The 27,962-nt window shown below is 42.2% G+C and overlaps 1 protein-coding gene and 1 pseudogene across 6 annotated transcripts in view; both read right to left on the reverse strand.

Moving 5' to 3' along the window:
• Positions 1 to 264: 264 nt before the first annotated feature.
• sptlc1 (serine palmitoyltransferase, long chain base subunit 1) overlaps positions 265 to 27,962 on the reverse strand; it is a 53,447-nt gene continuing 25,749 nt past the window's right edge. For all 6 annotated transcript variants that reach the window (XM_078568832.1, XM_078568805.1, XM_078568814.1 and 3 more), the window contains 10 exons: positions 22,082 to 22,214; positions 14,056 to 14,185; positions 13,848 to 13,937; positions 12,873 to 12,980; positions 9,217 to 9,312; positions 8,545 to 8,641; positions 7,875 to 7,929; positions 7,089 to 7,206; positions 6,388 to 6,461; positions 265 to 2,163 (listed from right to left, as the gene is read on the reverse strand). In XM_078568832.1, coding sequence (XP_078424958.1) covers positions 2,070 to 2,163; positions 6,388 to 6,461; positions 7,089 to 7,206; positions 7,875 to 7,929; positions 8,545 to 8,641; positions 9,217 to 9,312; positions 12,873 to 12,980; positions 13,848 to 13,937; positions 14,056 to 14,185; positions 22,082 to 22,214 — 995 coding nt within the window. In that variant the 3' untranslated portion in view covers positions 265 to 2,069. The remainder of the gene's footprint in view (positions 2,164 to 6,387; positions 6,462 to 7,088; positions 7,207 to 7,874; positions 7,930 to 8,544; positions 8,642 to 9,216; positions 9,313 to 12,872; positions 12,981 to 13,847; positions 13,938 to 14,055; positions 14,186 to 22,081; positions 22,215 to 27,962) is intronic.
• Positions 21,470 to 21,620, reverse strand: LOC144671807 (U2 spliceosomal RNA; annotated as a pseudogene).

A 27,962-nucleotide genomic window follows, 5' to 3' on the forward strand; every position in this document is an offset into this window, starting at 1 on the left:
TCAGGTAAATGTTGAGACAATATGTTTGATGCAGGATGTCGGTGTGCTAGTGTCTGGCTGTACAGTTAGGTGGCTAAAGCATTAAGTCTTGACTGCTGAGTCAGTAAATGTAGGGAGAGTGCGAGATGAGATTTCAATATAATGTGCAAAGCTATGAATTATGATGGTAACAATGATACTCTCTATGATTAGAGGGTCATGAAGAGCCCGTTAATACAAGTTAGTTTAGGATCAGTTTAAAAATGACAATGCTTCAGGCAGACACTCAGTATAAAATTTTATTGTGGTACACATTTCGATAATATATAAAACACACTTTTACTCGTGATTTTTGGTCTTATTATGCAGTTGACTTGCCAGCTGCAAGATTATAATGGTGCCTACATTTTAACTCCAATGAAAATACCAGTTGCAATTCCACATATTGTTACATATCTGACTACGTGCTGTGCAATTTTCCAATGCACATGTACAGTGCAGTTCTAAAGTAGAGGTATATAACAAATGCATCTGTAAACTGACAAACCCCTTCCCTTGGGGAAAAAAAATCAAAGGTAGGAAAGACTTGATGTTCTTAAGTCCTGGGTAAAGTAATGCACTGAATTAAACAGTAAAAAGCACAGATTACAAAAATAACCTCGCCAATCACCAAGAGTGCAGAACACTTTTAAAGCACAATTTCCTTTCCTCCTTTCATGCAATAATTAAATAATAGCTTTTCAGCAATTGCTCTGCAGTTATAAACGTTCAAAAAATGTTGCACAGTTCTTGCATTTAGTGCTGTAAATCCTGTAAACTATTAAAATCTACATGAAACCAATTTCACCAGAAAACTAACAAATCTCTATACAAATTTTAACAGCACATAAATGTCACACTTCTGGATTTCCTACACTTGTCAATACAAAAGAATGCTGATGGTCACTTTCAGTAATGTCATGTCAAATACAAATCTGTAAATTTGTTCAAATTTTTGCATGACAAGGTTATCATATATTTTAAAAGTAACACAGCAGAACCCTGATGGGAGCACAACTAATTTGCTGAGAAATGTTATATTACATAAAAGATTGGAACCGTACATTGTAAGGTTGAATGGGACCATGTGTACTTGTCTAGATCCCACTGTGTTTTACAATAATTTGGTAAGTCAAAAGTGTCTTCAGAACTGATCTATAAAATTATCTCTGGCTGAGAGATTTAGCCATATCCTCCTCCTCCAGAACGGTGAACAAGTGAAGGTTGAACAGGTAGCGTTACATGATTGCATACAGCTATCATGTCAAGCCCTTCCACCTTGTGTTTTCTTTCTAGTTCCAACCAAAATTAAGTATGCTACTAGCACATTTAAAATGGGTTGATCACATAGACAATAAGAAATTTTTAAACCTAAAATTAAGTTGATTAGCAATATTTCTTCAGCTACTTCCATCTTAATATCAAACAGAATCAATAACTTAGGGAATAACACATCCACGCCAATGTCAATGAGGGTAACTGTTTTTCTAAATATGCGGCAAACACAAAAACAGCCAAATTCTCACACAGCAGATATGAAAAATAGTTTTATAGTATAATTAGCAAAGTTGGTAATCTTAAATAGTCAATACATTTTAGCTCCTTATACAAAGTTAAACCTTTACATCACATTCTCATTTAAATACGAATTTACCAACCAATTCCTTTAGGAACTTGCCTACAGCTCATTACTTTTAGGCACACAGTTGTTATGAATGTTGCAAAAAATACATTTATTATTACAAAATGAAGAGAAAATTCTGGATAAGAAACTGTAGGATAGAAAGTTTTCTGGCCCTTAGTTGACCATACTTTGAAACAATCATTTTTTTGCACTTATTTGCAACACAAATGTACTCAAGTTCATTAGTACAATTTCCATAATTTTAACAAAATATGTAAAAAAAAGGTTGAGTTCATTTACTGTAGTTGGTAATCCTTATTTTCAGCAGATATTGATCTGTTTCTACACATTCTGCAAGTACAGTCCTTTAGGGCATAATGTCCCTGTGCGATTTCTGGTCCACAAAGATCATAAATATCACAAAATCCTAGCGAAGGATGCATTTCGATGCTTCCTGGATTAATGTTGCTGCCCTGTCCAACTCTTCCTCTGTTAATTCTATAGTAACCACCACCCGCACACTAAGAATCCAATTAAAAAGCTATATTATTTATATTATCATTACAATGGGTTCACTTGTCTACAGGAGTCAATTCTAATAGTATAAACAATTGTAAATTATCTGTAACAAAAGTGTTCTAAAGGCTATTCCTTTTAGTTATGTATAAAATAGGATTGCATACTCCAGTTTTTTGCTTTATTTAAATGCTTGGGATACCAAACCTTAAACTTAGATCCACGAATATGATTCGAAACCAATAACTAAACCAGTAGCGGAGGAGCCTCAGCCTTTGCAATTGTCCAACAGGTTTGAGGTGTTTGTAACCTGTATGGATGAAAGTGGGGGCTGCAGGGTGGATGAGCAAACTGGCCATGGCACCAGCGTACAGGATGCTATTCAAGCAGGGGGAGTAAATAGGAATGTAGTAATAGTAAGGGGCAGTATGGTATAGTCGGGGATAGATAGTTCTCTGCGGCCGGGTGTAAGAGTCCAGAAGGCTGTGTTGCCTGCCTAGTGCCAGGGTTCAGGGTCTCTGTTCTGGGCTGGAGGGAAACTTACAGTGGGAGGGGGAGGATCCAGTGGTCGTGGTCCACATAGGTACTAATGACATAAATAGGACTAGGAAAGAGGCTCTGCTTAGGAAGTATGAGCAGTTTAGGGCTAAATTAAAGCAGGTAATTTCTGGATTATTACCTGAGCCAAGAGCAAATTGGTGTTGGGTAAATAAGATTAGGGAGTTGAATGAGTGGCTCAAAGATTGGTGTGGGAGAAATGGGTATCAATTCATGAGATGCTGGCACCAGTATTGGGGAAAGTAGGAGCTGTACAGTTGGGACGGTCTTCACCCAAACCTTGGGTAACACACAATAGGAGAGCTACAGTAACTAGGGCATGTCCATGGATGTTATTTATGTGGACTTAACTCATAAGAAACCATTAACTAAAGATGAAGCTCATGGAATTGAAAACAAATTGCAACTTGGTTGGGAATTTGGCTGAACAGGAGGTGGCAAGAGAGTAGTGATAATTGGCAACAACTCTAATGGTCAGGATGTAACTAGTGGTTTTTCATAGGAATCTGTGTTGAAGCCTCAATCATTCACTGAAATTATTAACTTAAGAGGATATGTGAGAGAAAGAGAGAGAGACGTATCAAAGTTTAACAAGGATATAAGTGCAGATGTTACTGCAAGAACTGTAGATGGGAGCATAAAATTACAAAGAGATATTAATTCATGGGCAGAAATATGGCAAATGGATTTCAATGTAAGCAAGTGTGAGCTCATCTGCTTTGGACCAATGAAGGCTAAATTAAGTACTTTCTAAATGGTGTAAAGCTAGAAACAATGGCGGTCTAAACAGACTTGTCCACATACAGAAAATATTCAAAATGGCTAATGGAATGCTGAGCTTTATCTTTGGAGGGCTAGGACGAAAGAAGATAGAAGTTATCCCACAGCTATACAAAGCACTGGTTAGACCAAACCTGGAGTACTGTATTCAGTTCTGGGCACCACACTTTGGAAGAATTGAAGGCAGAGCAGAATGATACCTAGACTCCAAGTATTAAAATATGAGGAGAGATTACACAGCTAGGGTTATAATCCTGGAATTTAGAAAGCTAATGGGTGATGTGATAGAAGCTTTCAAGATATTAAAGGGAAACAGATAGGGAGACACTATTTCTGCTGATTGGGGAGTTGAGAAGGGGGGGAACATAAGCCTGGCTGTAATATTTAGGCTTTCAGGAGTGAAGTTCAAAATACTTCTCCAGCAAAGGGTAGAAGTGTGCAACTCTGATCTGCAGATGGCAACTGATGCTTGATTGTTTTATTAACTTTAAATCTGAAACTGATAGATTTTTGTTAACTAAAGGTATTGAAGGGTATGGAGAGAAGCAAGTATGTGGAGTTAGGTTACAAATCAGCCATGACACCACTGAATGGTAGAAAAGGCTAGAGGGGCTACATGGCCTATTCCTGTACCTTTGAACTATACCAAGCAAGGACTCAATACCTGGAGTTGAGAGAAACAGATGGGAAAAATAATCCTCAGGAAGTCCATAAAACTGTCGGTGCTGGAAGAGGTCATTAATGACAACAGGTTTTACGGGATCAAATATAGCCTTTAGCTTCTACATTGAAATAGATGGAGTGAGATAGATTGGTTTTACCATAGATCGTTCTTTAATTAAAAAATTTCCTTTACTGCAAATGAAACAAAACCAGCACAGGAATGAAAGATAACAAGGACAAAAATTGCAGGATCCTAAGTTAATGGCAACCAATGCTGAGAAAACTAGTCAGAAAAATAGGGATCATCTTTACAATGGCTTGGATTTTGTGGTGGCAACACTGCACTGAAACTGACAGCAAATTTTGGAGGCCATGCATGCACAGAATAACATAGAAGTCTATGCTTCTTCGGAGGGTTACTGTTCAACCAGATTGCAATTAATAGGGAAATATAGAATTGACCAGAACTTCCAATCTTCTGTAAAAGCAAAAAACTGCGGGTGCTGGAAATCCAAAACAAAAAAAAATTCCTGGAAAAACTCAGCAGGTCTGGCAGCAACTGTGGAGAGGAGCACAGTTAACGTTTCGAGTCCGCATGACTCTTCAACAGAACTAAGGAACAATAGAAAAGGGGTGAAATATAAGCTGGTTTAAGGAGGGGGTTGGGACAAGAAGAGCTGGATAGAGGGCCAGTTATAGGTGGAGATAACCAAAAGATGTCACAGACAAAAGGACAAAGAGGTATTGAAGGTGGTGATTTTGTCTAAAGGAATGTGCTAATTAAGGGTAGAAAGCAGGACGAGCAAGGTACAGATAGCCCTAGTGGGGGTGGGGTGAAGGAATCGAAAAAGGCTAAAAGGTAGAGATAAAACAACGGATGGAAATACATTAAAAAATAATGGAAATAGGTGGGAAAAGAAAAATCTATATAAATTATTGGAAAAAACAAAAAGGAGGGGGAAAATCGGAAAGGGGGTGGGGATGGAGGAGAGAGTTCATGATCTAAAATTGTTGAACTCAATATTCAGTCCGGAAGGCTGTAAAGTGCCTAGTTGGAAGATGAGGTGCTGTTCCTCCAGTTTGCGTTGAGCTTCACTGGAACAATGCAGCAAGCCAAGGACGGACATGTGGGCATGAGAGCAGGGTGGAGTGTTGAAATGGCAAGCGACAGGGAGGTCTGGGTCATGCTTGCGGACAGACCAAAGGTGTTCTGCAAAGCGGTCATCCAGTCTGCGTTTGGTCTCTCCAATGTAGAGGAAACCGCATTGGGAGCAACGAATGCAGTAGACTAAGTTGAGGGAAGTGCAAGTGAAATGCTGCTTCACTTGAAAGGAGTGTTTGGGCCCTTGGACGGTGGGGAGAGGGGAAGTGAAGGGGCAGGTGTTGCATCTTCTGCGGTTGCATGGGAAGGTGCCATGGGAGGGGGTTGAGGTGTAGGGGGTGATGGAGGAGTGGACCAGGGTGTCATGGAGGAGCACATTCCTTTAGATAATATCACCACCTTCAACACCTCTTTGTCCTTTTGTCTGTGACATCTTTTGGTTATCTCCACCTATCACTGGCCCTCTATCCAGCTCTTCTTGTCCCAACGCCCCCATTAAACCAGTTTATATTTCACCCCTTTTCTATTTTTCCTTAGTTCTGTTGAAGAGTCATGCGGACTCGAAACGTTAACTGTGCTCCTCTCCACAGTTGCTGCCAGACCTGCTGAGTTTTTCCAGGTATTTTTGTTTTTGTTTCCAATCTTCTGTGGTTAGTGCCACTTAAAAAACCCTTGAAAAAGTTACACCATTTTGAATGAGGTGCAATTGGGTTTTTAACGGCATGCAAACTTCATAATTACTGCTAAACGCCTTCATTGAGCCTGAAAAGCCCATTTTATATTTGTGGTTTGTCAAATTTTTCCATTATGATTAAAAAATTATATTTTTATTTTATTTTTTTAAAAGATGTCTATTTTTGCTTCTTTCTTTATCCAATCGTTATCATTTAATTTGCTATCTGAAAATCAAGTGCTTTTAACTTCTTAGTCTTGTGTAAATACTTCAATGTGATTGCTTATCTGCTTGTTGATGCCACTGCTGCCGCATGACAAGAGATTCACTTGATCTGGTGTCAGATTTAATCTGCCATTCACACCAGAGGATGTCTGGGCAGCTTTCCTGCTTCACCACTGACCACAAAATCCAGCCTATTATAATTATTATATAAAAATGAGCAACATTTACCTTGGTGGAGGCAAAATCTTTTCTTCCTTGTCCAAGTAGCGTGCTTGAGTTAATGCAATCCCTCGATTCATGCACTGTTAAAACATATCACAATTAAAACAAAGTAGCTTAAAAAAGTATAACATGTAGTGTAAATATCAACTGCTTCATTCTACATCCTTATAGGATTTATGTTCTAAGTAGTATTTTATTAAAGTTTGCCACACATGCATTAATATAAATTGATTCCAAAATTTGTGTGCAAATCAAGCGCAAATTCACAACACAATTTTGTCAATTGTTAATTCTGAATTGTGAAGACCATACATATATACATACAATTTTCAAACAGTAATTTAATCTTTGATAATTATTAATTACCCCTCTGGTCATCTGAATTCAAGCACCGCCTTTCAATCATACCTAGATATCTGTCGCATGTACTGCGCAAGTCAACTTCACAGTCCCAAACATTTTACTGCGATCAGCCTTCACTATTAAACTCTGTGTCAACAGATTTACAATTTTGGAAGGGGGTGAAAACAGAAAACCTATTTCATGTTTATTACAAATTTTAAATGGTATAAAATAAATATACACCAGAGCATGCTGTGCAATCTTTTTCACAATAGTCAACCGAGATTAACAAGAGCACTTTGTGTCAGGTTCAGTGTTTAACCATTCAAAACATTTGCACATTGCTGCTTTAAAAAAAAACTTACATAATCAACAATTTCCTGAAGTAGCTTAACATCATTTTCTCGTGATCCTCTGCTCCTTGCCAGTTGCAGATGAATGGCTGGAGAAAATGGCTCTCCCACAACCTTCAGACCTGAGATGCTGCAATGTAAAAATATAAAATCAAAAGAAACTTCAGCATAATTCTATTCTATAGTCTTCTAAAATTATGAAGGATGTAGAGTCATAACAGAAGAGCTGCTAAGCATATTAGTTTTTCAATTTAACTTTAAATGGCGAACAATATTATAGTTCACTTGGCTCAGTTGGTCAAACTCCTGTAATGGAGTTAGAAGGCTACGAGTTTAAGCCCCATGCATCAGGACCTGGGTTTCTAATCGAGACCGATACTCCAGAACAGAACCAATGTTGGCCTATTCAGGTAAATATTGAAGTCCCCGTGACATTGCTCAAAGAGCAGAGCTCTTCTGGTATCATGGCCAATATTCTTCCCTCAACTAACATTTGTAGTTTTTTTTAAAACGAAGCTACAAATGTCAGTCCTTAAAATCACACTGGTTAGTTTAAGAAATATAAATTCTCCCTTTGTGGCATGATCAAGTGCTGCGTCTATCACAGTATCTACAATGCAAAAAAGGCTTAATGTTCACATAAGAAAACAACATGTTGTTTCAAATTATTGAGGTAAAGCGATAATTAAAAATAAACATAATTATATAATAGATTCGCTGAAGGCTTTAGATATGTTAGCCAGTAGTTAAACAGTTACAAAGTTCAATTTCACACTACTTTAACACACAAGTACTTACCCCTGCAATGCATAATGAATTCGTTGACATTTTTGTTTTAATAATCTGAAAATATCTGCAAAACAGTTTAAACATTTGTATTTTGTTATGTTAACAGATGTAATGTAAATTGCAGATTCATACCTAATTGTTAAATGCTTACAAAAATTCACTCACTCAGCAATTGTTAGGCCATAAATACTGCTTTTACTCCAAAGCATTTAAGACCTATGAACAGAAATCAACTCACTATCACTTTCTCAAGGGCAATTAGAGATGAGCAATAAACACACAGCCCATGAACAAATTTTTAAAAAATCATTCTGACTTCAAGTCTGTCACTATATTGAGAATTTTTTTTAATATTAAAAATGCCAAAGTTTTTTTCATGGCATTTGGAAAGCAATTACTGCTGACAACACAGTTAATTTAATACCAAAGCTTTGCCTAGCTGAAATCAAGCACTTGGGGACACATATGCATTGCACTACGATGGCTCTTAAGTTTGACTTCACCCTTTCTGTAGAGATAAAATCAGTTTACAGTTGCTATTTCCTTTTTGGATTATAAATTAAATGTAATCGTGGGCGGGATTATGCTGATCTGTGACGTATTACTTTGGTGCCCGGACAAGCAAAGCCACATGAAACTAAATTAGCTCATATTAAATCAAAGTTAGTAATTTCAATACCTGGATCATCTTCCATAATGTTGAGAGCCTCAATGGCAGCAGAAGCAAGCATTGGTGGTAAAGATGCTGAGAAACAATAACCTTGTCCAGAAAGCCGCTTAAGGGAAGAATATAAAAATGCATTAATTGAAATGAATCTTTAGGAAAGCTTACCTCAAGAATATAATGTTTAGGATTTCAAGTAAACTAACTTACTGTTTTCAAATTAACTGATGAAACAATTGCATTAAAACAAGGGATTATAAAATGAACAAAGGCAAGAATTTGGGGTTCTTTATATAATGTAAATCATCAGTTTGAGAAATAGTGACAAATCTATAAGTCAACTGGTTTAATAGAGGATCATTCCCAGAGCAGGTTCATTTGGGAAAAATAATTGATTTTTAAAAATCTAGCAGGGACATGTTTCTATCTATAATGGTGATCTTTTAATTCAATGAAATAATTTAAAAACTTCATACTTTCCTTTGTTTCTGAATTTTTATCCCCATTGGGAAGTTTTCCTTTCACAGGTGCCAGTTACCTTCTGCTAATTCACCAATTCACCAGTGATTATGTATGTACCTCAACAGTGATGCTGGTGGGGTATCTGATTGTGAGATCAGATCTGGTGGTGGTGGCGGTGCGGGGGGAAATAGACAATTTAATGTGTAAACTTAAAAGGAGACCTACCTGGTGATCGATAACAAATGATCTTCCACAGCAAAATCCTCCAATGGAGGCCAAGGAGTTCTCCATATTTGCACTTATAAGGTCTATGTCATTAATCTATTATTTGAATGGAGAGGAAGAGGATTATCAAGTTTTTGCCTCAAGATGGAAGCATCTATTAAAAACAGCATATGGTTGCATCATTCCGAGGGCATTGATACTAAGCGATGGCATTGCCAACAAAATTTCACATCCTGCTTCACCTGCAAAGTACCCTGGTTTTGATTCCGCATGTGCAAAACCATGGGAGACGATTAGTTACTTAGGAAACCAAAAATACAACATTCAAAACAACCTGCTGCGCATTTTATATTTATATAACATCTTACATTTGTACTAAACATCTCAGAAGCACAACCTTCAACATGCACCCCCACATCCCAGGGTTCGGGTGTTGCTGGCAACCAGGGTTTATTGGCTTTCCATCGATAAGTATTGGCTCTTCTCTAGTTGTTTCATATTCCTTAATGATTCTGTGTTGGGGCCACAACTTTTTAGCATATTAGTTAACAGCTTAGAAGATAGAATAGAAAGCCACATATCCAAATTTGCTGATGACACAGAGATGGCAAAGTAAACAGTGTAGATGGAAGCAAGGCCTGGAGAGGGAGGGGTGCACAAGGTGCAAAATATTGGGTCCGGGGCTCAATTTTCAGCTTTTGCTTTCCCAGTGCTGCCTCTCTGCACAGGCAGCAGACAGCCATGTCTACAAGCCACACTAAATCCATGTCACGGCTCTGAAAGCTGGCCGCTGTCCCTAATGCGATGGAGCTTCTGGACAAAGCATGCCAACTGGCCGCCTCCAGGGAGATCAATCAGGGAGGTGCATCATTGCCAGTGCATCCTCCTCTCCGGGCCTTGGAAAACACACTTGCTGTGTGCAGAACGCCCAAGCATCTCAGATGAAGAGGATGCAGCTCTGGAACAGCATGGGCCAATGTTGCAATGATGCAGATGAAGTGGGTACATGAAAATTGCATGAGGTCCTCCTCGATCTTCCCCTCCACTTCCCTTGCGACCAGGACTTGGTAGTCTATCTCTCTCTCTCGCTCTGCTTCTTAAGCAACAAGGCAAAAAAAAAGTTTTATTAGTTAGCTCAGCTGCTTGGCAGGTTTTGATGGTCATTTTTTAAATGATCAATTATCACTCATGTTTTAAAATGACTAATTTATTGCCTTGACATTTGACTTTTTTTGCTCAGCAAGTTGTTTATGTTTTCTTCATATCTTTTTAAAATTCATGTCAATGCTGTGCCAAACCAGATCTCAAGCAGCTGCTGCTGGGTTTTCTGTTGAAGGGGAATGAGAGGCTCACAAGAAGTCTGATCGATTTTGAAGGTTGGCAAAATGGGCTATTTTTGGTCCAATAGAAATGGGAGTGTTGGAAATGCGCAGAATGCCTGGCAGCATCTGTGCAGAGACAAACTGAGGTCAGTGACCTTTTGTCAGAATTCACCAATTCATGGGCCTCAAGCGTTGAGTATGTTTCTCTCTCCACTGCCTGGCTTGCTGAGTATTTCCAGCATTTTCTGTTTATGTTTCAGGTTTCCAGCATCTGCAGTACTTTTCTCTCCTGTTATATGCTCCAGCGTAGTTAGTTACAATTTAAAATGAGAAAATATTTATCAGTCAATGCAAAGTGTAATTATTCTATTAACAAAGTCCACTATGTGAATAGAACCAGCACATTATTGCGGGTGAACTGAATGGTGCTACCTTCCAGGAAGGTTTTGCAATTTTTAAACTTGGAAGTGAAACCAGGAGTCATGTGCCAATCAAATATGTCACTGTAGTTCAAGATGTTCTAATTTGTACATTAGATACTATTTGTTGTGCTTGAGAGGTTCAAGTGTTTTGGATGTTGAACAAAGCCAGGTCTAAATAAGTGGTGCAGGTTGCATAATATGAATCACCAAGTTGTCTGACAAAGTTGAGGTTGTAAAGTGCATCATACTGAAACCTGCACTTTCGATTGGTTTTATAATTAGAGGCAGAGAGTACAAAAGTCAAGAAATTTTGCCAAACCCAAATAAAATAGTGTGGCTCCACTGTAACTAGGGTTCCCAATTCTGGGCGTCCAAAGGATGTGAAGGCTTTGTGGAGGGTTCAGAAGAGATTTACTAGAGGGATGAGGAATTAGACAAGCTGGAGTTGTTCTCCTTACAGCAAAGAAGTCAGAGGGGATTTGATGAGGTGTATAAAATTATGAAGGGTTGGATAGAATAAATAGAAATTGTTTCCAATGGCTGAAGGATCTATCATCAGATGGTCCAGATTTAACTTCATTTAAGTTAACTGGCAAAAGAACCAGAGCTGACAAGAGGAAAACCTTTTACAGGAAGAGTGATTAGGAGTTGGAATGCATTCCCTCACTGATATTGTGGTGGATACAGATTCAAATTAGTGTTTAAAAAGAAACTGGATAAAAACGAGGAGGAAAAAAAATTAGGGAACAGTAGGTGGTTGGGTTGGGGGGTGGTGATGTGGTAAGAACAACTGGATTTCTCTTCGAAAGAATTGGCACGGACTCGATGGCTGAATGGTCTCCTTCTGTGTTGCACTATTCTTTAGGATCCCAAAGCACATTGCGAAGGCGCTTGACAGAAGCTGTCAAGGATAAAGGGGGAAAATAAGGGGCCCAGAAACAGGAGAAGAACCAGGGCTCATAATTTTTCTCTATGGCCCTGGATGGAAGCATAAAATTACAAAGAGATACTGAAAAAGTGAATGGGCAAAACTATGGCAAATGGACTTCAATAGAAGCAAATGTGGGGTCATCTACTTTGGAGCTCAAAACGATGGAACAGCATATTTTCTAAATGAAAACACGTTCGAAACAGTGGAGGTCCAAACAGACTTGGGGATCTAGGTACAAAGATCATTAAAATGTCATGAACAGGTACAACAAATCATAAAAGGTTGGCCTTTATTTCTAGTGTACTAGAAGACAAAGGGTAGAAGTCATGCTTCAACTATACAAAGCCCTGGTTAGACCACTTCTGAAGTACTGAGAGCAGCTTTGGGCATCGCACCTTCGGAAGGATATATTTGGCCTTGGAGGAAATGCTGCATAAATTTACTGGAATGGCACCTGGACTCCAAAGATTAAGCTATGAGGAGAGATTACACAAACTAAGGTTGTATCCCCTTGGTGACAGATCAGCCAAGGTCTAATTGAATGGCAGAATAGGCTGCAGAGGCCAAAAGGTTTACACATATATTCAGGAATATGTGGACAGAGTTGGAGAGTGGGACTAATTGGATAGCTCTTTCAAACAGTTACCACAGACACACAATGGTCCAAATGGCATCTTTTTTTTGCTGTAAGATTACATGATATATAGGACAGAGAGGAAGGTTTTCTTGGCAAACCAATTAGTTTTTTAGGACAATCTTACTGCTTCACTGTCACTTTAACTGTTACCTGCTTTTTATTTCCAGGTTTTTTTCCAAAAACTGAATTCAAATTATCAAACTGTCATGGTGGATTTGAAGTCATACTATTGGTACACACCTTTGGATTACTAGTCCAGTAGCATAGCCATAATGTTACTGTAGCAATGCAATCAGTGTTCTACAAATCTATTTGCCTACAGGAAGCAAGAAAGAAAAACTTACATTCACACCAAAATGTTCAGTTACACCTCGCCCATGCTCTCCTAGAACGCCAAAAGATAAACTTTCTTCCAAGAATATCCGCACTTTGTATTTATATTTTAGTTTTACCTGCAAAGTAAGATGTATAAACTAATTTTAGAACATTCAAAAGTTTTAAGAATACCAGAATGCACTAATACTTCCGGTTTCTGTCATTACAGTGGCTATAGGCTGAATTTTCCTGTCGGTGAGCAGGGCCCACTTGCCAACGCGTAAAATGATGTGCGGTGACATTGGGCGTGCCTCCCAACGTCACTGCTCGTCATTTAGACTGTCAGTTCGGCGGGCGCGCATCCGCATCGGCTGCACGCTCGACTGTCAAAGGCCTATTAAGGCCATTATTAAACTAATTGAAGTTATTAAGAATGCTGCCTATCCAACCTTGAGGTTGGCGGGCAGGCGAAGAGCCCAGGCAGCCTTCACATTTTTCATGAAACCTCAACCACGGTTGGGATGAGGTTTCATGAAGGGTTTATTAATTAAATAAAAAATTTTGAAAAAATTAATGGACATGTCCCAGCTCATGTGACAGTTTCACATGAGGGGACATGTCCTTAAAATTTTTTCCACCTTTAATAAACTTTCTACAACTTAAACTAATCTCCCTTAGACACCTCCATGCCTCAGGGAGGTTTCTGCGCTCTTTCGCATGCACGTGTGAAAGAGCGCAGGCTCCGACTCAGGGAATCCCCCCCGCCCACACAGGGAGCGCACAGCGCTTCCGGGTGTGCGTCATGCTGGACGGGCCTTAATTGGTCCACCCATGTAAAACGGCAGCGCGCACCCAATTGGGGGCGCTGATTGGATTTGTGCTTGTTCCCACCGCCCCCCCCCACATGGGGGGAAAATTCTTCCCTATATTTCCACCCTAACAGACTAGCTATCCTTTCTTTGAAATGAAGGAAATACAGGTGGATAATTTTTCTCTTCCCTTACCAGTTCTGGGAGTGGACAAATGTATCCAGTATTCAAGTACAATCCTTCCACTAAAAGAAATCGTCGGGTTACACGTGCTTTGCGAGGATTCTTGAAAAAATAATTTGAAATGCATTTTGAAAATATCTACAGCTAAAAGATGGAACACATTCTAAACAAAGTACTCTTGTTATTTTATTTGGCTACAACAAGGTTAACTGCATCTTACTTTCTGGTCCTCAAGTTCCTGTTCTTTCAGTAGCCGTTCCAGGTCATCCATATCATTGTGTTTAAAATATTTTATGCTGCTACGTGAAGCTTGCAAACCTTTTTGAATGGCAAAGCATGCAGCTTCATCCCTGTAAAAGAATTTAAACCACCTAAATACAAGTCCTCTTATGATGCAGGAAGTTTCACTACAAATATCCCTTTCAAAGTAACAAATTTGAGCAATTTTTTCTGTCAACTTTATTTGATAAGATCCTGAAAAAAGGTAGCCCGTAGCAGCAAGGTATGGTAGCCATGTGTCTGTGGGGGCATGACAACTGAGCCTGATCTCTATCCTTACATGATGTTCAGCTATGCATAGTTCCCAAAGGAGGGTGATTAGTAGCAGGATTTCCCACTCTCTAAATCAAAGGCACTAAAAAATCTGTAGTTCCCTGTCATCTTTGCTGAGATCAGTTAATTATGTACCATGTGGATCGAATCTGACGCTTTCTTGATCCATACTGCTAAACAACTCATCACAATAACCATTAAGTTAATTTTGTCACGTTTTTAATGGTTTATTCAAACAAGATGATCAATGACATCAGGCAGAATTGGCTTGGAGAGATTGTCACTGAGTAAGGAAGCAAGTTAATAAGACCACTGAAGTGTTCTGGGTTAATGGCTTGCTTTGTCATGTTGATTCAGATTTCTCATAATATTCAGACTCAAAGACAGAATAGCTCCATTAGCCCGAATGTCTCACCGCAATAACCAGTCTGTCAGGTGGATGAAGATGATTCAATTTTCGAACTGTACACAATCAACTGATCTTGGCCAGGATGATGGCAAGGGAACTACAGATTTTTCAGTGCCCTTAATTTAAAGAATAGGAAATCCTGCTACTGATGGCCCTCCAGAAACCTCTGGGGAACTTCACATAGGTGAACATCAGGCTCAGTTGTCATGTCACCACAGACACATGGTTACCACACCTTGCTGTCACAGGCTAGCTTTTTTCAGGGTCTTATCAGGCTAGTTGCCCATCCCAAAAAGCTGTTTATAAAAATACGATTTTGAAGGTATCACCTTTAATATTTCAACAGAGGAGTTACCAAACAAAATTAAATAGCGTGTGATGTATTCTGCCACTTTCCCATACATTACTTGAGGTTAGGAAAATTAAAAGTAAAGGCATGTCTTTACTGTACCCATCTCATACTGAAACTACATTGACAAGCTGTTATAGGAAGAGACCAGAAATAAAACATTGCTGTTAGAGGTCTATCTGGACATAAACAAAGGCATTTTTGGTGAATTAATTAAAAAATACACTTAGAGTGGACAATGCCATATAACTCGCAAGCACACAGGTCTCAACGAAGCCTGTTATGATCCTTATTCCACCATTCCTGAACATATATTCTTCAAATGTGAAGCATATATTAATTTTGTAGAAACAATGAGATTTCCTGATTAGAAAAATATACCCAAAACCAAAAGTTTGAACAAAACAATTTACACAATTTTGGTCTGACAGTACCTGTAAAAAATAAATTCTGGTGTTAACTCAGTTGAGATATAAACTAGTCTAATTCAAACTTGTGTTACATAAGCAACAGCTCATGCTGCTGTGGCAGAGTCCTCCTTCCTCTATGAATCAGGTTTATCCATTCCAAACAGGCCTTGTGGGTTTGATAAAAGTAACATGCTGGACTTTGTGGTCAACAGCACCATTTGCTACACTGGCACTTTTCCTTGGACTTATTTCTTCACTTGAAGTTCCAGTCAGCCAAACATCCAAAAAGTATAACACATTCTACAGAGAATCTGGGATGTGAGAGAACAGGACAAGCAACTTTGTATTGCCTTAAACAATCGGTTAAAGATTTGTTAATGAGGGGTACAGAGTTTAAACTAGGAAGTTTAAACCTGGACAACTCAATCAATGTCAAAGCAAAGTGAGGGAGATAAAGGTTGAATTGAGATAGCGATCAAAGAGACAGAAAAAAAAAGTACATTTTTATTTTTTAAATCTTCAACAATAAATAAAATCCGAAGGAATGAGATCCCACAAAAAGTTAATTTTCCAATGCCAGGGAGGCTTTTTAAGCAGTATTTATATTACGTGTTAAAAAGTTGGTTATGGACAAGCCTCAACTTTTTCTGCTGAAATTTAGTATCTGTCAAGCAAGTATGGCAAAATTATGCCATTCCATGTATTTCTTTTTTTTTGGAAAAATATACTTTATTCATAAAATATCTGAAAAAACATTACAGAACATATCAAAATGACATCACAAAAAGTGCAATCATATTCAACTTTTCCACATAGATCATGAGGTGCTTCAATACAATCAATGAACATTACAGACATTTCAATATGGTCATTACAGACAGTCAGGCAGTGCAATGGTATTCAAGTTTTCTACATAGGTCATGTTGCACACTGAGGTGCTTCAATACAATTATGACACATTTAGTATTCACTGCATACATTCCTTGTGAGTCATACAGACCGAGGGGTCTATACAATTCGCAGCCCCTCGGTGCACTATGGCAGAAAGGTCTTAGAAAGCGACCTTTCCCCGTTGTGCCTTTGTGGCAGCTGCCCCAAGCTTTAGAGCATCCCTCAGTACGTAGTCCTGGATGTAGGAATGTGCCAGTTTGCAACACTCAGTCGGGGACAATTCCTTGCACTGGAAAACCAACAAGTTTCGGGCAGACCAAACAGCGTCTTTCGCCGAGTTGATGATCTTCCAGCTGCAGTTGATGTTTGACTAGGTGTGCGTCCCTGGGAACAGCCCATAGAGCACAGAGTCCTGTGTCACAGAACTGCTCGGGATGAACCTCGACAAAAACCAGTGCATCTCTCTCCAAACGTTCTTTGCAAAGGTACATTCCACAAGGTGGTGAACAATGGTCTCTTTCCTACCACAGCCACCTCGAGGGCAGCGTGCAGTGGGGCTGTGACTCCTGGCGTGTAGGAAGGATTTGACGGGGAGGCTCCTTCTCATCACCAGCCAAACTACATCTTGGGGCTTGTTGGAAAGTTTTGGCTATGAGGCATTCTGCCAAATGACTGACAGTCTGCTTGGGGAACCATCTGACAGGATCCACCATCTCATTTTCCGACAGGGCCTCTAGGATGTTACATGTCGACCATTACCTGAAGGACTTGTGGTCAAATGTGTTTCTCTGCATAAATTTTTCCATGAGGGACAGGAGGTGTGGCACAGTCCAACTACTTGGAGAGTTCCGCGGCAGCGTGGCCAGACCCATCCTGCGCAACACCGGGCACAGGTAGAACTTCAGCACGTAGGGACGCTTGGTGTTTGCGCACCGGGGGTCTACGCACAGCTTGATGCAGCCACACACAAAGGTGGCCATCAGGATGAGGGCAATGTTGGGCATGTTTCTTCCCCCTTTATATAGGGGCTTGTACATTGTGCCCCTGCGAACAGAGTCCATTTTCGACCTCCAGATAAAGCAAAAGATGGCTCAGGTGATCACCACCGCGCAGGAGCAAGGAATGGGCCAGGCCTGCGCCACATACAGCAACACCGAAAGTGCCTCACACTTGATGACCAGGTTCCTACCCGCAATGGAGAGGGAGCGTCGCTCCCACATGCCCAGTTTTCTTTTCACCATAGCCACTCACTCCTTCCAGTTTCTAACGCATGCCCTGGTCCCTCCGAACCATATCCCCAGCACCTTCAGGCTGCCTGACCTGACGGTGAAGGGGACAAAGGATAGGGGTCAGCCCAGTTCCTAAAGAACATGGCCTCGCTCTTGCCACAACTTACCTTGGCTCCTGAGGCCAGTTCCAACTGGTCACAGATGTTGATCAGTCTGCGTATCGACAGCTGATCCAAGCAGAAGATGGTGACATCGTTCACGTACAGGGAGGTTTTAACCTGAGTGCCTCCACAGCCTGGGATCGTCAGTCCTCTTATGCCTGGATCCTTCCTGATGGACTCGGCAAAGGGTCCTATACTACAAACAAACAGCATAGAAGGAGAGAGGGCAGCCCTGCCTGACTCCAGATTTAATTGGAAAGCTTTGTGATTCCCACCCATTAATTGAAACTACGCTACTGATGTTGGGTAGAGCAGTTGGATCCAGTTGCAGATTCCATCCCCAAGCCCCATTTTGGACAGCACATCCACCATGTAGGTGTGCGATACTCTTGTCAAAGGCTTTCTCCTAGTCCAGGCTGATGAGGGAGGTCTCCACACCCCTGTCCTGTACATAGGCAATCGTATCCCTGAGAAGCACGAGGCTGTCAGAGATCTTCCTGCTGGGTACAGCGCAGGTCTGCTCAGGGTGGATCACCAAATCCACAGCAGACCTGACCCGACTGGCGATGACCTTGGACAGAATCTTATAGTCCACATTCAACAGTGAGGCAGATCGTCAATTTCTAATTTCCTCCATTTCCCCCTTCCACTTGTAGATGAGGGTGATGATGCCTTTCCTCATGGATTTTGACATGCTGCCAGCAAGGAGCACACTCTCATACACTTCTAGCACGTCTGGGCTGAGTCAATCCCACAGAGCCAGATACAACTCAGCCGTTAAGACATCACTTCCGGGAGTTTTAATCTTCTCGAAGGGCTCAAGGGCCTTCGTCAGGAGTTAGCGGTTTGTCCAGACTCTCCTGTGTACTGTCGTCTAAGGCCTCCGTGATAGAGGATAGGAAGGAGCGGGAGGCTTCACGTCATACAATCTGGCATAAAAGGATTTGCTGATCCTCAAAATGTCGGACTGTGATGACTTTACTGAGCCATCTTCTTCCTTCAGGCTACTGATCAGAGAGCTCTCTCTGCGTACCTTTTGGAAGAAGAAATGTGAGCATGTCTCATCCTGCTCCACGGAACGGACTTTGGACCAGAAGATGATCTTGGAGGCCTCCGAGGCAAAGAGCGAGGCTTGCTGGCTCTTCACCTCTTGTAGTTCCTCCTTGACATCAACCCCCATCGACTGCGACCAGAGCAGGTTCTCCGTGTTTTTCTGGAGTCAGGACATTTCCCTCTATTCCTTCCTAGTCTTCTGGACACCCTTGAGGGTGAAAAACATTTGATATTCTCCTTGATCGCTTCCCACCAGTGTGTCAGGGACTCAAAGAGGGGTTTCATGGTTCTCCAACCTTTGCAACCCCTCGAGTTCCTCAACGTCCTTTGGGGTCAGCAGTTGCACGTTCAGCTTCCATGTACCCCTGCCAACCCTCTGATCTCCCTGTAAGTGACAGTCAGCCAGTAGGAGGCAGTGGTCAGAGAAGAACACTGGCTTGACATCGGTGGATCTGACTGTGAACGCACGGGACATAAACAGGAAGTCTATCCTGGAACGGCTGGAGGCTCTGGCTATGACCAAGTGTATCTACCCCTCTTGCCATCTGCAGGGTTGCTGAAGACATCGCGCAGCTTGGCATCCTTTACTGTTTCCATCAGGAGCCTGGACGTGGTGTCCAGTCTGCTGTCGGCCCTGCTGGATCGTCCAGCTGTATCGAAGATGCAGTTGAAGTCACTGCCCAGAATGACTGGCCTGGGAGTCACCAGCAGCAGTGGGAGCTGAACGACCACTAGCCGCTCACTGTTTTGAGCCGGGGTATAAATGTTAATTAACAGGAATGGAGCATTCTTGGATAATATGACTGCTACGAGGAGGCACCTGCCCACCACCTCCTTTACCTCGGAGATGGTGAAGTTGCCTCCCCGCAGCAGGATACCCAACCCGGAGGAACGTGAGTCGTTTCCTCCTGATCAGGTCAATGGCCCATGGGGCCACCATCGTGACCATTGCCTGTCAGAGCTGAGGTGCAGTATCGCACATTCCTGCAGAAACAGGTCAGCTTTGACCTTGGTAAGGTAATCCAAGGTTGCAACACATCACGTAGTAGGTTTAATGCTACGCATGTTAGTGAATACAATCTTTATCTCCATTTTTAAAGCATTTTGTCACTTACCAAATCTGTTGTCTTTGAGAGTTCCAGTGCTTTGATCTGCTCCTGTATACCCATAATGTTTGCAAGTTGTCTCACTTTGGATGGGCTGAGGAAACCGTCCTGAACTGCCCCATTGGAGATGTTCCACTCAAGTGGCATCGGGGGGTTCGTGCAAGGAGCAAGGTTTGAATCGTTCTCTGTTGGAGAAGTCTCTCCGATCCATTCCCCCTCTAGGGTGTTGCTGCTCCCGGTTTCCTGGAGCTGGAGTGTGCTGAGCGCTTCACTGCTCCCAGCTTCCTGGGGCTGGGATGCGCTAGCCTCTTCAGGTTGAGGGCAAAGTTGGGGTGTGCTGGTCTCTTCATTGTCTCCAATGTTCTGGAGCTCGGGTGTCTCCTCTCCAACTCCCTAGAGCTTTGCTGCTCCTTCTGTTGGTGCCGCCCTTGCCTTTCTTCATCCGAAGAGCAGCAGCCCTTATCATCAGTGTTGGATGGGAGTTGCTTCTTGCCACTCATTTGGGAAGTGGCTTGGTCCCTTCTTTTTGGTTTTCTTCACCATCTGCCATTCCCCCAGTTGATTATCTGCTGGTTCCTCCCCCAATGATTCAATCTACTGAGGAGTGGAAAGTTCAGTGCAGTTGCTTGGCCGTCGGCTGCCTCAATGCTTCCCTTTGTCTTGTCTCTCTCTGTTTCCTCCTTTGTCCCATTGTGCTCGCTGGAGGCCTTGGTGGGTGGAGGTTTGCAACTGTCCTTGGTAGTAGTGATACTGACCATTTTGTCTGCTTGCCCCTTGTTGGCTTTGGCCGCCTGTGCATAAGTGAGGCAGCATTTGGGGCAGGTCTTGTAGAGGTGGCCTGCCTCACCACACAGGTTGCAGCACTTTGTCTGTTTGTAGTCCTTTGTCTGATGTCCTTCCTGTTTGCAATTCTTGCAGAGGACGGCACTGCAGTTGGCCGCCACATGACCAGATTTGCTGCATGAGCGACAAGGTTTGGCCTGCCCAGCATAGTTAAGGTAGCCATGGCTTCCCCCGATAGTGAAGCTGGAAGGAGGGTGGAGCATTGTTTCCTTATCATACATCTTGAGTGTGACCTTGACCTGGGGTTTGCTGGTCCAAATCCCAAAGGTGCCTTTGACCTCAGCATAGTTCCTGACCTTGTCAGTGTACCTGGCGAGGAAGGTGAGCACATCGGCAACAAGGACATGGGGGTTATAGAGGTGCACAGTCACCACACAGTCCCGTTGCAATGGCAGTGTAAAGAGTGGCTCCACCATGAGGATTCTCATCTGTGTGTGGTCTCTCCTCTCCGCGAACACCTTCAGGGACTTGATCCAGGCAGGAACATTCTTGAAAATCACATCAAAGTATTCAGCGCTAGGGAAGTCTTGCAGATAGTAGATCTCTGCAGCTTCAAATCCACAGAACTTCAAAAGGATTCCCTTAATGAAGAAGGCACGGTCCATGGGTGTACCTCCTTCACTGCATACCCTAACGGTGTTCCATACCCCCTGGTTGGAGCGCAACTGGTTGCAGCTATCACCTCTAAGTTCTCGATGCTTGGTACTGAAGCCTGCGCATGCAGAAGCAACTGATAAGAACAGATACTACACTTGACCTTAGCCAAAAGGCCGAGAAGTAGGCCCCGAGTCAAGGTGACCAGCCCTGACGTTTCTGGATGAGATACCAGTCTAACGCAGCTTTTGGAGAAACAGGGCATCAAGTACAGTAACCTCTTGATTTCCACATTTAACTGGGCATGTCCAGTCACTGGAACCTACTGCCTGATTTACATGTTGATAACAGTGAGAACCGCTAGCATCACCGCAAAATCCAACACAGTGATTTTCGAACTAAAAAACTTGCCAGAGATATCAAAATATGTCACTGTTGGGGAATTGGAAAAACTCCAGAGAAGGTTTATAGATCAGAATGTCACGATATAATTCCCTCAAGTTTCATCACAGAAGTTATAGATAAAATCTCAGTAATTTTACACTATATTAGCTATTGTTCCATTTTATTCATTTGTGCCAATTGGGGAAAGCAGCTAACTTAGGCACACGCACAAATTAGGTTTACATTAGGCAAGAAAAAGACTTACACAAACACCAGATCTCCTCTCTTTGAGTATGCCGGAATGGCACTGGCTATTGTAGCAAATCCATATGAGTAAATAATAGCCTCTTCTGTTCTCATAAACTTGGCAATTCTATCTTCTAGTTCTAAATGAACATCTGAACAAAAACAGAAGCAGAAAAAGTAAAATGTTGTAAGCATGAACTTAAATGTCAACATATGTTTCAGTCTGAAGGTGATCCAAAGTCAGATGTAAACTACAGTTGCTGGGAATCATAACCATGGTATTGTACTAGTAAGCAACAACTTGGAATATGCAGAAAGCAGACTAAGGAGATAGAAGTTTCAAAATTATTTTTTATTTCTATAAAATCAGTTTATCAGTTTTGCATTTATCCTCACAGCAGCAGCCCACAACATATATACGGACCTGAGCTTCATGAAGGGTGGAAACATGATTTTGGATTGACTAGTACAATCAACTGGGACAGAAAACATTCATCCAATATAGGTCACGCTCATCAGTTCAAGGTGAAAAAAAGGACCAGAAAGCAAGATAAGGCCAGGATCAAGCAGTCATGTGGGGAAGTGGAAGTATGTTGAGTGTGACAGTGCAGTTTTGTCAGGTTGCTTATTTTAAACTATTTCATACACATCAGCTTTTTGTTATGTCACTGCCATCATTGTATCTGCCAAGTTTTGCCAGGTAACAAAGCTACAGGGGTAAGCTAACAATAAAAAAAAATCTTAGAAGCACTCAAAATTATAAATGTAAAGCATGTACAAACTTTTAGTGAAATGAATGTCCAGAGAACTGAAATATGAACTCTATGGTACAACTTATGTCTGCCTTTGGGAGTCCATAATGCCTACTTTCATTATCTATGCTCACTCTATCTCTAACCTCCTCCAGCCCTATGAGATCTCTGCGCATCCCTGATTTTCATCACTCTAACACTAGTGACCATGCCTTCAGCTGTCTAGGCTGTAAGCTATGGAGTTCCCTCTATGAACCTCTTTTCCTCTCTTTCCTCCTGGAAGACTCTCCTTTAATCCTACTTTTTTGACCAAAATTTTGGTCACCTGCCCTAACATTTCCTTAGCTGGCTTGATGTCAAATTCATTGATAAGGCTCCTTTGAAACACCTTGGGATGTTAAAGGTACTATATAAATGCAAGTTATTGTTGTTGATCATATAATCCAGTTCATTTGCATGGATTATACTTCCAATACCAAAAAAAATGGATAATGATGGTGACTTCCTGGACAGAGAAAAGTCAGCCAGGAAATGCTTTTGAAGGCAAGAGGTCAACAAAAAGGACAAAACATTGTTCAAAGCAGCTTCATAGCAAATTAAAGTTACCCAAATACTGAGTGGGAAATCAGCACTAGAGAAGCTACCGGAGGGGACATGTTCTTAGAGTTGGTGCAGGACTTCTTTCATACTCCATTTGTTGAATGACCAAAAAGTCAAATGCTTGTTCTTGATAGAAGCATAGGAAATGAGCTATATATGGAATACACATTTAGATTTAGGGAGCATCTAGAATCCAATGATCAAAATCATCATTTGGTTTGAAGTGTTCATAAGGATATGGAGAAAGGACATTATTGGAAAAAAAATTAAAGAAATTTTACTGGAACTCAAAACATGGCAAATTTAGAGTGGAGAAATGGGAACACTCAAGGAACAGTTGCAGGGGTTGTAATCAAACTTCATGCACATAAAGATGGAAGAGCAATAGAAAAACAAATTGGAAACATTTAAGAAAGCACAAATAACCTGGCAAGGAGGGAAGCTGGAAGAATTATATTAAAAAAAGGCAAATTTGTAAAAATGATCATTGAAGCATGAAGAATACAAATGCAGAAGAGGTGACATTACAGTAAAAACATTTCTTCGCACTTTTTTTTTAAACAAAGAACAGAGAGTTTCCCCAAGGATAAAATTTCCATTACTGACTAAGGAGGGGCAAGACAGGGTGCTCAATGATGGGAATGTTTATGATAGGTTGGATGCTCTTAAACCAAAAGTATGAGTTCCAGATACCACCCACTCACGTTTTTTCAACGAAGTGAGAATAGAAATTAGCAAGGGTTTTTTAAATAATGGTTGTATTTAAGGATTAGAAAGTGGCAAAATGCAACTATCATTTAAATAAAATTCATGAAATGTGATTGCTCCGTGGAAGTTGCATTTTAGCTAGCCAAAATGATATATGGCTCTTGGGAATCCAAGTTATAAGGAAATATTAAGGAAGCTGGATTTGCTCTCATTGGAAAATCAGAGGTTTTAAGGTTAGCCATAGAAGTTGTCATAATTAGGTGAAAGGAATTGATCAAATTGCTCAGATGAATCTTCTAAAAGCTACAGTAATCACTTTAAAGTTCAGGAAATTAGAAGTAAATAGAAAAATCAATCAGAACTATTTTTATACAAGAATGCCCAGATCTTCTGTTCTCTGGATGGTCATACCCCGGAGCTACCCAGGAAGATGTGCTGAGGACCCCTCAGAAGTCCCAATGTGAAGGACTCCGCAGGAACGACCAGGAAGTTTCAACTTCTGTAGACCAATTGCTCCCACAGAGTCCAGAACCCTCCGAAAAAAGTATCCAACTATGAGTTACAGTCAGACACTTCAGAGAGTTGTGACTCACTTACCTGGATAGTTATCCAGGAAATATTAAGACTGAAAAAACACCATGTCTGACTTCTGGGTAACTATACAACTGACCACCCAGCAACCACCTGCCCCCTCCCACCATTGAACTACTGCTCCCAACTCCTTACCCGACCCTCTGACTCTTCCCTGCCTCTCCGACCCCACCCGACCCTTTTGACTCTCCATCCCCTATCTCGGACCCTCTGACACTCCCACAACCCCCAAGACCCTCCGACTCCTCACCCCAACTCCCTAACTACCCAACCGAACCCCCAACTCCCCCAGCGATCGCTGACTGACTCCCCACCAACCCGCACCTACCACCCTACCCAGCTGACATCCTACCCATCCTACCATGTACCACTCTACACACACTGCCACCTACCCACCCCTCTCACACTCATTAACACAGTGAAAAGCTAGTTAACTGTCCCACAGCTTTTCACCATGTTACTGAATGAAAACTCACTGAAATACACTTAGTGCTGTAAAAAGGGGGTGTGACTTGGCTTCTCCCAACGATCCTGCCCCACAAGGAAGGACTCCAAGAACAGGTCTGCTCCGCATTTCTGAAGAGGCCCGGTTCGGAAGCCCGGGGCAGAAACAGAGCGCTCCAGTGCTGTGTTAAAAAGACAGGAGTGGAGTGGCGATCTAATGGTGATTGTAACTCCTCTGTCGATTCGGCTCAATAATAAGTCATCAATGAATCAAATAGCACCAATAGGCTCAAAGGACAATTAGCTCAGTTTCTAGTGTTACGGTTGCAAGCCTAAGATGGTTATGTTTTAAACTTCCTTCTTTACTTCAAAGTAAAATGCAGCAGTGGAAAGCAGCATGTGATTGCTAACTGGTTTTATCCGTTGACAAACCCATGTGATCTGGTTGCCATGGACACAGAGGGCTCAATTCAAGACTTTTGGAAGTCAGATGCCACGTTAACACCTGAACACTAAGGAAGACGCAGCTGGCCTTACTTTGTGTAGACTTAGACTCTGTCAGTCAGATTCAAAAGATCCTGGAGAAAGAAGATGCAGGGAAGCTATTGCTGGGAGAGCAGAATGCTGGTGAGAAAGGATTCCCTGTTTGAAGAGATCATCCTTGTAGAGATTTAAACACCAAGTAGGGTGCTTTGCTAAACAAAAACAGAATTACCTGGAAAAACTCAGGAGGTCTGGCAGCATCTGTGGAGAAGAAAAGAGTCGACGTTTCGAGTCCTCACGACCCTTCAACAGAACTGAGTATAGTTAGGAGAGGGGTGAAATATAAGCTGGGGGGTGGGGAGAGAGAGAGAGAAGTTGAAGGGGGGGGGTGGTTGTAGGGACAAGCAAGCAGTGATAGGAGCAGATAATCAAAAGATGTCACAGACAAAAGGATCAAAGAGGTGTTGAAGGTGGTGATATTATCTAAGAAAATGTGCTAATTAAGAATGGATGGCAGGACACTCAAGGTACAGCTCTAGTGGGGATGGGGTGGAAAGACTGACAAGGTATTAGTTGTAGATTTTAAAATAATGGAAATAGGTGGGAAAAGAAAAATCTATATAAATTATTGAAAAAAACAAAAGGGAGGGGGAAGAAACGGGTTGGGGATGGGGGGAGGGAGTTTAAGATCTAAAGTTGTTGAATTCAATATTCAGCCCGGAAGGCTGTAAAGTGCCTAGTCGGAAGATGAGGTGCTGTTCCTCCAGTTTGCGTTAGGCTTCACTGGAACAATGCAGCAAGCCGAGGACAGACATGTGGGCAAGAGAGCAGGGTAGAGTGTTAAAATGGCAAGCGACAGGGAGGTTTGGGTCTTTCTTGCGGACAGACCGCAGGTGTTCTGCAAAGCAGTCGCCCAGTTTGCGTTTGGTCTCTCCAATGTAGAGGAGACCTCATTGGGAGCAACGATTGCAGTAGACTAAGTTAGGGGAAATGCAAGTAAAATGCTGCTTCACTTGAAAGGAGTGTTTGGGCCCTTGGACGGTGAGGAGAGAGGAAGTGAAGGGGCAGGTGTTGCATCTTCTGCGTGGGCATGGGGAGGTGCCATAGGTGGGGGTTGAGGAGTAGGGGGTGATGGAGGAGTGGACCAGGGTGTCCCGGAGGGAACGATCCCTACGGAATGCCACCGGGGGGGTGAAGGGAAGATGTGTTTGGTGGTGGCATCATGCTGGAGTTGGCGGAAATGGCGGAGGATGATCCTTTGAATGCGGAGGCTGGTGGGGTGATAAGTGAGGACAAGGGGGACCCTATCATGTTTCTGGGAGGGAGGAGAAGGCGTGAGGGCGGATGCGCGGGAGATGGGCCGGACACGGTTGAGGGCCCTGTCAACGACCGTGGGTGGAAAACCTTGGTTAAGGAAGAAGGAGGACATGTCAGAGGAACTGTTTTTGAAGGTAGCGTCATCAGAACAGATGCGACGGAGGCGAAGGAACTGAGAGAATGGGATGGAGTCCTTACAGGAAGCGGGGTGTGAGGAGCTGTAGTCGAGGTAGCTGTGGGAGTCGGTAGGCTTGTAATGGATATTGGTGGACAGTCTATCATCAGAAATTGAGACAGAGAGGTCAAGGAAGGGAAGGGAAGTGTCAGAGATGGACCATGTGAAAATGATGGAGGGGTGGAGATTGGAAGCAAAATTAATAAATTTTTCCAGGTCCCGACGAGAGCATGAAGCAGCACCGAAGTAATCATCGACATACCGGAGAAAGAGTTGTGGGAGGGGGCCGGAGTAGGACTGGAACAAGGAATGTTCCACATACCCCATAAAGAGACAGGCATAGCTGGGGCTCATGCGGGTACCCATAGCCACACCTTTTATTTGGAGGAAGTGAGAGGAGTTAAAGGAGAAATTGTTCAGTGTGAGAACAAGTTCAGCCAGACGGAGGAGAGTAGTGGTGGATGGGGATTATTCGGGCCTCTGTTCAAGGAAGAAGCTAAGGGCCCTCAGACCATTCTGGTGGGGGATGGAGGTGTAGAGGGATTGGACGTCCATGGTGAAGAGGAGGCAGTTGGGCCAGGGAACTGGAAATTGTTGATGTGACGTAAGGTGTCAGAGGAATCACGGATGTAGGTGGAAAGGGACTGGACAAGGGGAGAGAGAAGGAAGTCAAGATAACGAGAAATGAGTTCCGTGGGGCAGGAACAGGCTGACAGGATCGGTCTGCCAGGACAGTTCTGTTTGTGGATTTTGGGTAGGAGGTAGAAGCGGGCCGTCCGAGGTTGGGCGACTATCAGGCTGGAAGTTGTGGGAGGAAGATCTCCAGAGGA

This window comes from Cetorhinus maximus, chromosome 2, assembly GCF_964194155.1.
Source record: "Cetorhinus maximus chromosome 2, sCetMax3.hap1.1, whole genome shotgun sequence".
NCBI lineage: Eukaryota > Metazoa > Chordata > Chondrichthyes > Lamniformes > Cetorhinidae > Cetorhinus > Cetorhinus maximus.